The 11,827-nt window shown below is 46.4% G+C and overlaps 1 protein-coding gene across 1 annotated transcript; it reads right to left on the reverse strand.

The window, feature by feature from the left end:
• Positions 1-4,905: 4,905 nt before the first annotated feature.
• LOC142929160 (uncharacterized) lies at positions 4,906-6,778 on the reverse strand. Its single transcript, XM_076069812.1, has 2 exons — positions 5,760-6,778; positions 4,906-5,453 (listed from the first exon to the last, which is right to left on the reverse strand). Exons 1-2 carry the CDS (start codon positions 6,752-6,754, stop codon positions 5,012-5,014), a joined length of 1,437 nt encoding a protein of 478 aa, XP_075925927.1. The 5' UTR covers positions 6,755-6,778; the 3' UTR covers positions 4,906-5,011.
• Between the last annotated feature and the right edge of the window lie 5,049 nt (positions 6,779-11,827).

The raw sequence follows: 11,827 nt of genomic DNA on the forward strand, positions 1-11,827 counted from the left end.
GAACATAATGCAGACTTGAAACACATTAGAACGAACTCCTCCGCCGTGGCAGATCACTGTTATAATTCAGTGGGCTCACATGACATTGACTTCTCAAAGACGGAGGTTCTGTGCAAGCCAACCGGCTACCATGAGAGATTCGTTCATGAGGCTATCCACATATACAAGCCGAGAAGATGGATTCTGGCTTAGTAACCATTGGAAAGATGTTTTAAACCATTGCGGTTCTTAATTAATAATTTTATGGTGATCTTCAGACGGCAGCTCTTTCACTGGCATTGACTCTTAATACTTCTCACACCACGGTTAATGGTATGGTTTATAACATGATTATAACAGCGCCTCGCAGCTGTTTCTCTCCTCCCTCTGTTCCGACCATGGATGGACTCATCCGTCTGAACGGGGCTGGTAGCTGTCCGTGGTGCTGATGTGGAGGGTAAGAATCCAACCATTTTTTCGCCATATAGCATCGTGATATATAACGACTTATTGTTGGTAGCTCAGCTGATTGGAGAATATATAGAGTTTATTGTTAACATTGAGGTAGTTTATATTTTAGTTTTTTTTATCTGTTTACTATATGGTATTCATTATATAGTGTAGTGCATACCCAGTTGCTGTTATGAGCTCTGCTTATTGAAGAATATATTGAGTACATTTATTATATTGATGTAATTTGGACTCAGGTTTTTTCACATCGGTTTACTGTATGATATTTGAGTTGTTGCATCCCCCTTTTTGCATCCTTGTACGAGGTGCCTCGGTGGATGTGTAGGCTTTGACTTTAACATAGCTATTTCGTTGACCAGTCACAAGCTAATCAGATTTCTCAGTCAGCACTCAGTCTAGAATTATCAGAACTACACAGTAAACGACACAATGCGGGTGCTATATCTCGTAAGAATGAATACCCACCACCTAAACACAAATGGTAATTCCTGGACAGGTGACAACTCTAGCCATGCCCATGAAAAAATATATAGTGACTAACTTGGAGACGTAACTTCTTTGAGGCAATTCTTTAATTACACACCGAGCATACTGTTACACACCCTCTGCTGTAATACAACGCTCTGTCCCTCGCTTAAACGCAACTCTGCACTGGTGGCTAGCCTACAACACAACGCTCGCCATCTGACACTGACGGCGCTGAACTAAGACAGGCAACTACTGCTAGCAGCACAATTATCAAGTGGATGACAACAGCGGCGAAGGCGACGATCTTCAACAGCAACGACGACGGCGATCCCACTCCAAACGATGGCCCTCATCCCCTGCTCGGGGTCCCCTTTAATCCTGTTAGCGTGGCCTCGCTCCACTCCGGCCACGCTCCCCTTCTAGAATCTACTAGCAGGCTCTCGACGTGTCCTACCCGAGATCCTTCTCAGGTCTATTACGTGGTCTGCTGTCAATCAGGGCTGCTTCACTCTGCAGATCCCCTTCCCTGCCAGCAGCCAGCGCTATGCTACGTAGTGACCAATTCTATGTGACTACACATACACAACATCCTGACCATCACTCGCCTATGCGGATGATAAAATATCAAGCATTGGAGATTTAATTCTGATCTACTGTTGTTCGTTTTGATTGATTTTGGCACAGTTTAAAATATATATTTTCATATCAGTACCAGCGGGAAGTACCCAGCGTTTCCCGGGGGAAAAATATATTTACAAACTTGTCTTCTCTTAAAAACATAACATATACATACACAAACACTAAGCTATTGTGCCCTTTGTCCATTTGTCCGTCAACAAAATTATAGGAGCGACACTGGAAAAACGGCGTATTCTATTATTTAATTTATTTTCTGTCAACGTGACTTTACCGAAAGAACCAAAGAGTAATTCCTGCAGTCACGAAAACTTTGAATCTAGTTTTAGCGTGTTAATGTTAAATAAACGTGTTGTCTCCTATAGAAGCCTGAGTCTCCATTTGAGCCCACTACAACTGGTGTTGGAAGTGGCCAAACGTTAGTTAATTAACTATAGATTATGGAGACTAGGCGAACAATACGTACCAGGTCTCCAGATGAAGAGGACGACGACCCACCGGCCCCGGGGATGTCGGCGCAATCCCCCAGCCCCCACTGGGGGCCTGGGGTGTCCACCTCCGGTTCCAAACCGCCCTCCAAATTGCCTTACCTACGAGTCCTACTTGGTACAGGCCGGACCCGCTATTGCCCCCTGTTGGGCCCTGACTGCAGCTACATATTTTCCAGTAGTGGTGGCGGCGTATTACGCCTGACAATTACCCACCACATTAAGAAGCACGATGGTAGCTTGCAGTTGTGTGTCGACTTTAGGAAGCTTCATAAGATATCGGTGGCTGACGCGTATCCTCTCCCTCGGATGGACGATTCCCTGGACGCTCTGGCGGGAGTACACAACTTCTCCACCCTTGATCTCCTGTCCGGATTTTGGCATTTGCCACTAAATGAGGCCTCTAAACCCAAACGGCTTTTCGAACACCTCAAGGCCTGTTTGAATTAAATCAGCTTCCCATTGGACTCCACGCAGCACCGGCTACGTTCCAATGACTGATGGAGCTGGTGCTGGCTGGACTTCAATGGGACTCATGCTTACAATACCTCGACGATGTCATCGTCTTCAGCCGTACGTTCAAAGAACATCTTGATTGGTTACGCGCTGTCTTTCTTAAAATGCGAGCAGCCCATCTCAAATTCAAGCCGCAGAAGTGTTACCCCCTTCAGAAATCCGTGCGGTATCTCGGTCATATTGTCAGTAAATCGGGCATGGCGATAGATCCCGACAAAACCACGTGTGTTCGGACGTGGCCGACCCCCACGTTGATGATGCAGGTGCAGAGTTTTATTGGTTTTGCGTCTTATTATCGCCGGTTTGTCACTGGGTTCGCTACCTTCGCAAAACCTCTCCACGCCTTGACGGTTATGGGTCAGAGGTTTCATTGGGGGGAGGAGGAAGCTGCATTTGTTGCGCTTCGCAATTCCCCTCCGCTACTCTGACTTTGCCATGCCGTGTGTCCTTGATACTGACGCAACCAACACCAACATTGGCGCGGTTCTGTCCCAGGTTGTCAACGGGGTGGAGTGTGTTGTTGCATACGGCAGCAGAGTGCTGTCGCCAGCCGAACAGCGTTACTGTGTCACGCGCCGGGAACTATTCAGGTCTCCCGCATTAACGAGTTGATTGCTCTGGACATCCCTGGTTCGGTTCCCGTCACCCCTCGTGGGAATAAATATTTGTTGGTTGGCGTCCAATATTTATCGCGCTGGCCGATGGCCTGGCAGCTATGGATGGGAGCCATCCGGTAGTGCCACCTAGGCACATGCCATGGTACAATGGTGAGCACACAGGACTTGTAATCAATACAGAGGTACTATGTACAGGGGCGGCAAGCAGCTAAAAAATGGTGCACGTTTATTATAAATACGACATTCTCAAATGGTTTCGAAATTAAGTGTCTTATCAGCAGAATCGTGCAGAGTTTCTGCCGAACATACACAGCATTAGTTCCTAACACACTTTGGCAGAGTTGGTGTCACTGCCTGGGAAAGGAACATTAATGGTGATTTTGTGGAAAGTCAGGTGAAATGGGTGGTTGGTCAGACTGACCAGCACCCTGTGCTGTGTGGATCGCTCGTGGTTCTGGCCACCAATCGCCAAGCAAATTGGTTGCAGAGACTTCCACGTGTAGAGTGACTTCAGTTGTGTGCAACCGAGTTGCGCAACTGCTTGCACCGGCTGTGGCCGTGTGCGGAAAGCTAACTCGGGTCAAACCTGGGTTTCGAAGCGCGGTGTAGCGTTAACCATGACACTACCGCTCCACACAATCACACACACGCGAAGATCGACACCAAATACGTGCTCTGTTGCACCGCACAGCAACTCACACGCACACTGCAGTGTCCAATAACAACACAAATGTATTAATCATGACAACCACCTGCTCTGCCACTCAAAGCAATGTCCATCACATGGCCATCAACGCGACACATATAGTTCATCACGGTCACCCGACCAGCAGGAGTCACGTGTGTGAGCAGTCCGTGAATGTCGCCGGGCTATGGTGATGCAGTGGTGTGGGTTGGACAAGGGGCGGATGATGATGTCTGTCGTGGAAATCTGTGGAGCGGCACGGAACAAAAGTGGGACGGGTGGCCCAGTGTGGAGCAGGAGCCGCTCGGCTGGGACGAAGGTGGGGAGGAATCCACTGATCCGGTGGAGGCGTGGGGAGGAGGGCGGGACGCCGCGTGAAGCGCGACTCGTGGGAGTGGTGCCAGGCAGAAGGGGCACCTGGGACTCCGTACGCGGGACCCCGGCCGTTGCACCTGGGCTGGGGGGGGATCCGCTGCCCTGCAGGTGGAGCGAGGCCGGGGGGAAGGTGCTCTCGGTCCGGGTGGATGGGACGAATCAATGCGGATGGAGTTGAGGATTCGAGAGGAGGTTTGCGGAGGCGGGGAGGAAGGCGGCTGTTGCGGGACTTGCGGTAACGCTGCCGTGAAGAATAGGGAGCAAAAGACTCGTGTGCCGGGCCCGGTCTGGTATCACGGTGGCGTGGAGGAACCCAGGGCTCTGGTGGAGGTGGAGGCAGGTGGAAAGCAGGGAGCTCCCAATCCTGGGGTTTAGCTTGATTACTCATGGGTGGAGGTGATGGTGCGAGTGGCGGTGGTGGCGATAGTGGCAGTGGAAGCGATGGCAGAAGTGGAGGTTGAGGCAATGGCAGGAGTGAAGGTGGAGTCGATGTCAGTAGTGGGGGTAGAGTTGATATCAGTGGTGGAGGCAATGGCCTGAGTAGAGATGGAGGCGATGGCAGCAGTGGAGTTGAGGATTCGAGAGGAGGTTTGCGGAGGCGGGGAGGAAGGCGGCTGTTGCGGGACTTGCGGTAACGCTGCCGTGAAGAACAGGGAGCAAAAGACTCGTGTGCCGGGCCCGGTCTGGTATCACGGTGGGGTGGAGGAGCCCAGGGCTCTGGTGGAGGTGGAGGCAGGTGGAAAGCAGGGAGCTCCCAATCCTGGGGGTTAGCTTGATTACTCATGGGTGGAGGTGATGGTGCGAGTGGCGGTGGTGGCGATAGTGGCAGTGGAGGCGATGGCAGAAGTGAAGGTTGAGGCAATGGCAGGAGTGAAGGTGGAGTCGATGTCAGCAGTGGGGGTAGAGTTGATATCAGTGGTGGAGGCAATGGCCTGAGTAGAGATGGAGGCGATGGCAGCAGTGGAGCCGATGGCCCGATTGGAGGTGTAGGCGATGGCAGCAGTGGGGGCGATGTCCTGAGTAGAGATGGAGGCGATGGCCTGAGTAGAGGTGGAGACGATGGCCTGAGTAGAGGTGGAGGCGATGGCCTGAGTAGAGGTAGAGGCGATGGCCTGAGTTGAGGTGGAGACGATGGCATGAGTAGAGGTGGAGGCGATGGCCTGAGTAGAGGTAGAGGCGATGGCCTGAGTTGAGGTGGAGACGATGGCATGAGTAGAGGTGGAGGCGATGGCCTGAGTAGAGATGGAGGCGATGGCCTGAGTAGAGGTGGAGGCGATGGCCTGAGTGGAGGTGGAGGCGATGGCCTGAGTAGAGGTGGAGGCGATGGCCTGAGTGGAGGTGGAGGCGATGGCCTGAGTAGAGGTGGAGGCGATGGCCCGAGTGGAGGTGGAGAAGATGGCCCGAGTGGAGGTGGAGGCGATGGCCTGAGTGGAGGTGGAGGCGATGGAAGCAGTGGAGGTGGAGTTGATATCAGTGGGGGAGGCGATGGCCTGAGTAGAGATGGAGACGATGTCCTGAGTGGAGGTGGAGGCGATGGCCTGAGTAGAGGTGGAGGCGATGGCCTGAGTTGAGGTGGAGACGATGGCATGAGTAGAGGTGGAGGCGATGGCCTGAGTAGAGATGGAGGCGATGGCCTGAGTAGAAGTGGAGGCGATGGCCTGAGTAGAGGTGGAGGCGATGGCCCGAGTGGAGGTAGAGGCGATTGCCTGAGTGGAGGTGGAGGCGATGGCCTGAGTAGAGGTGGAGGCGATGGCCTGAGTGGAGGTGGAGGCGATGGCCTGAGTAGAGGTGGAGGCGATGGCCCGAGTGGAGGTGGAGAAGATGGCCCGAGTGGAGGTGGAGGCGATGGCCTGAGTGGAGGTGGAGGCGATGGAAGCAGTGGAGGTGGAGTTGATATCAGTGGGGGAGGCGATGGCCTGAGTAGAGATGGAGACGATGGCCTGAGTGGAGGTGGAGGCGATGGCCTGAGTAGAGGTGGAGGCGATGGCCTGAGTAGAGGTGGAGGCGATGGCCCGAGTGGAGGTGGAGGCGATGGCCCGAGTGGAGGTGGAGGCGATGGCCCGAGTGGAGGTGGAGGCGATGGAAGCATTGGAGGTGGAGTTGATATCAGTGGGGGAGGCGATGGCCTGAGTAGAGATGGAGGCGATGGCCTGAGTGGAGGTGGAGGCGATGGCAGCGGGGGAGGCGATGGCAGCGGTGGAGGCGATGGCCCGAGTAGAGATGGAGGCAATGGCCCGAGTGGAGGTGGAGGCGATGGCCCCAGTGGGAGCGATGGCCTGAGTGGAGCTGGATTCTTCAGGTGAGGAGCACAGCTCTGCTTGGTGCCGGGGCTGTTTCCCCTCCCCTGCGCCCGCCGCTTTCGTCTCCGCGCCGCGGCCATACGAGCCCAGGGACTCGGTGCTCGGCCGAGACCTCCACCTTTCTTTCTCTGCAGCGCCCGGGAAATCTTCCTCCTTCCGGTCCTCATCCTCATTCTCATCGCTCTCTGCAAAAGTTACGAAAAACATCAACGGCGTCATTAGCTGAATCTCCCTGCTCCGTGTCTGTGAGTGCGTTGTGACCCTGGGGACAGACTTGCGAGTTTGTTTTTTACGTTTTTGAGCCAGGAGGCCAGGATTGGGAAAAACTTGGGCCACTTTTCATCCAGGCAACTGGAGAGCAGCACAGACTAAGTCTTACTTACCAAACATTTAAACTAACAACAGCATACTCTTTGGTATCTTTCGGTAAAATCACGGAAATAGAAAAATAACTAATAAAGTGAAACCTTGGATTGCGAGCATAATTCCTTCTGGAAACGTGCTCTTAATCCAAAGCACTCGTATATCAAAGCGAATTTCCCCCATAAGAAATAATGGAAACTCAGATGATTCGTTCCACAAACCAAAAATACCGTATTCATATAAAAAATATTAATACAAAATACCTTTTTTATATTTTTATTATTTAATATAAAGTAATCAAATTTATTAATTACATTTAATCGTGGCTGGTGTGAGGGAGACGAGATAGAGGATGGTTATTGTGTAGGACGACTTTCACTTGCAGTACAGTTACTAAAGAACAGTCACTACACATGGACACAAAATAAAAAAATGCTTTACGCACACACACGTATTCACAACACTACAGTACTGTAGTAAACAGTATACACGTAGTCACAACACTATAGTACTGTAGTAAACAGTATACACGTGGTCACAACACTATAGTAGCATAGTAAACAAGATAGGTTCGCACGGATGTTGACGATACGAGTGAGGCACACCGACTGAGACCGAGCATGGGAGACGATTACCCACAATCCCGCAGTATACACGTGGTCACAACACTATAGTACTATAGTAAACAGTATACACGTGGTCACAACACTATAGTACTGTAGTAAACAGTACACACGTGGTCACAACACTATAGTACTGTAGTAAACAGTATACACGTGGTCACAACACTATAGTACTATAGCAAATACAGTATACACGTGGTCACAACACTACAGTACTATAGTAAACAGTATACACGTGGTCACAACACTATAGTACTGTAGTAAACAGTATACACGTGGTCACACTATAGTACTATAGTAAACAGTACACACGTGGTCACAACACTATAGTACTGTAGTAAACAGTATACACGTGGTCACAACACTATAGTACTGTAGTAAACATTACACACGTGATCACAACACTATAGTACTGTAGTAAACATTACACACGTGGTCACAACACTATAGTACTGTAGCAAACAGTGTACACGTGGTCACAACACTATAGTACTATAGTAAACAGTACACACGTGGTCACACCACTATAGTACTGTAGTAAACAGTATACACGTGGTCACAACATTATAGTACTATAGTAAACAGTATACACGTGGTCACAACACTATAGTACTATAGTAAACAGTATAGACGTGGTCACAACACTATAGTACTATAGTAAACAGTATACACGTGGTCACAACACTATAGTACTGTAGTAAACAGTATACACGTGGTCCCAACACTATAGTACTATAGTAAACAGTATACACGTGGTCCCACCACTATAGTACTATAGTAAACAGTATACACGTGGTCACAACACTACAGTACTATAGTAAACAGTATACACTTGGTCACAACACTATAGTACTGTAGTAAACAGTATACACGTGGTCACAACACTATAGTACCATAGTAAACAGTATACACATGGTCACAACACTATAGTACTATAGGAAACAGTATACACGTGGTCACAACACTATAGTACTGTAGTAAACAGTATACACGTGGTCCCAACACTATAGTACTATAGTAAACAGTATACACGTGGTCACAACACTATAGTACTATAGTAAACAGTATACACGTGGTCACAACACTATAATACTATAGTAAACAGTATACACGTGGTCACAACAATATAGTACTGTAGTAAACAGTATACACGTGGTCCCAACACTATAGTACTATAGTAAACAGTATACACGTGGTCACAAGACTATAGTACTGTAGTATACAGTATACACGTGGTCACAACACTACAGTACTATAGTAAACAGTATGCACGTGGTCACAACACTATAGTACTGTAGTAAACAGTATAGACGTGGTCACAACACTATAGTACTATAGTAAACAGTATACACATGGTCACAACACTATAGTACTATAGGAAACAGTATACACGTGGTCACAACACTATAGTACTGTAGTAAACAGTATACACGTGGTCCCAACACTATAGTACTATAGTAAACAGTATACACGTGGTCACAACACTATAGTACTGTAGTATACAGTATACACGTGGTCACAACACTACAGTACTATAGTAAACAGTATGCACGTGGTCACAACACTATAGTACTGTAGTAAACAGTATAGACGTGGTCACAACACTATAGTACTATAGTAAACAGTATACACATGGTCACAACACTATAGTACTATAGTAAACAGTATACACGTGGTCACAACACTATAGTACTGTAGTAAACAGTATACACGTGGTCCCAACACTATAGTACTATAGTAAACAGTATACACGTGGTCACAACACTATAGTACTGTAGTATACAGTATACACGTGGTCACAACACTACAGTACTATAGTAAACAGTATGCACGTGGTCACAACACTATAGTACTGTAGTAAACAGTATAGACGTGGTCACAACACTATAGTACTATAGTAAACAGTATACACATGGTCACAACACTATAGTACTATAGTAAACAGTATACACGTGGTCACAACACTATAGTACTGTAGTAAACAGTATACACGTGGTCACAACACTATAGTACTATAGTAAACAGTATACACATGGTCACAACACTATAGTACTATAGGAAACAGTATACACGTGGTCACAACACCATAGTACTGTAGTAAACAGTATACACGTGGTCACAACACTATAGTAATGTAGTAAACATTACACACGTGGTCACAACACTATAGTACTGTAGTAAACAGTGTACACGTGGTCACAACACTATAGTACTATAGTAAACAGTAAACACGTGGTCACAACACTATAGTACTATAGTAAACAGTATACACGTGGTCACAACACTATAGTACTGTAGTAAACAATATACACGTGGTCACAACACTATAGTACTATAGTAAACAGTATACACGTGGTCACAACACTATAGTACTGTAGTAAACAGTATAGACGTGGTCACAACACTATAGTACTGTAGTAAACAGTATACACGTGGTCACAACACTATAGTACTGTAGTAAACAGTATACACGTGGTCACAACACTATAGTACTGTAGTAAACAGTATAGACGTGGTCACAACACTATAGTACTGTAGTAAACAGTATACACGTGGTCACAACACTATAGTACTGTAGTAAACAGTATACACGTGGTCACACTATAGTACTATAGTAAACAGTATACACGTGGTCACAACACTATAGTACTGTAGTAAACAGTATACACGTGGTCACAACACTATAGTACTGTAGTAAACATTACACACGTGATCACAACACTATAGTACTGTGGTAAACATTACACACGTGGTCACAACACTATAGTACTGTAGCAAACAGTGTACACGTGGTCACAACACTATAGTACTATAGTAAACAGTACACACGTGGTCACACCACTATAGAACTGTAGTAAACAGTATACACGTGGTCACAACATTATAGTACTATAGTAAACAGTATACACGTGGTCACAACACTATAGTACTATAGTAAACAGTATAGACGTGGTCAACAAAACTATAGTACTATAGTAAACAGTATACACGTGGTCACAACACTATAGTACTGTAGTAAACAGTATACACGTGGTCCCAACACTATAGTACTATAGTAAACAGTATACACGTGGTCACAACACTATAGTACTGTAGTAAACAGTATACACGTGGTCCCAACACTATAGTACTATAGTAAACAGTATACACGTGGTCACAACTCTACAGTACTATAGTAAACAGTATACACTTGGTCTCAACACTATAGTACTGTAGTAAACAGTATGCACGTGGTCACAACACTATAGTACTGTAGTAAACAGTATACACGTGGTCCCAACACTATAGTACTATAGTAAACAGTATACACGTGGTCACAACACTATAGTAATGTAGTAAACATTACACACGTGGTCACAACACTATAGTACTGTAGTAAACAGTGTACACGTGGTCACAACACTATAGTACTATAGTAAACAGTAAACACGTGGTCACAACACTATAGTACTATAGTAAACAGTATACACGTGGTCACAACACTATAGTACTGTAGTAAACAATATACACGTGGTCACAACACTATAGTACTATAGTAAACAGTATACACGTGGTCACAACACTATAGTACTGTAGTAAACAGTATAGACGTGGTCACAACACTATAGTACTGTAGTAAACAGTATATACGTGGTCACAACACTATAGTACTGTAGTAAACAGTATACACGTGGTCACAACACTATAGTACTGTAGTAAACAGTATAGACGTGGTCACAACACTATAGTACTGTAGTAAACAGTATACACGTGGTCACAACACTATAGTACTGTAGTAAACAGTATACACGTGGTCACACTATAGTACTATAGTAAACAGTATACACGTGGTCACAACACTATAGTACTGTAGTAAACAGTATACACGTGGTCACAACACTATAGTACTGTAGTAAACATTACACACGTGATCACAACACTATAGTACTGTGGTAAACATTACACACGTGGTCACAACACTATAGTACTGTAGCAAACAGTGTACACGTGGTCACAACACTATAGTACTATAGTAAACAGTACACACGTGGTCACACCACTATAGAACTGTAGTAAACAGTATACACGTGGTCACAACATTATAGTACTATAGTAAACAGTATACACGTGGTCACAACACTATAGTACTATAGTAAACAGTATAGACGTGGTCAACAAAACTATAGTACTATAGTAAACAGTATACACGTGGTCACAACACTATAGTACTGTAGTAAACAGTATACACGTGGTCCCAACACTATAGTACTATAGTAAACAGTATACACGTGGTCACAACACTATAGTACTGTAGTAAACAGTATAC

Source organism: Petromyzon marinus, chromosome 25 (genome assembly GCF_048934315.1).
Source record: "Petromyzon marinus isolate PM22_M1 ecotype Great Lakes invasive population chromosome 25, UKy_Petmar_22M1.pri1.0, whole genome shotgun sequence".
NCBI classification, from domain to species: Eukaryota; Metazoa; Chordata; class Hyperoartia; order Petromyzontiformes; family Petromyzontidae; genus Petromyzon; species Petromyzon marinus.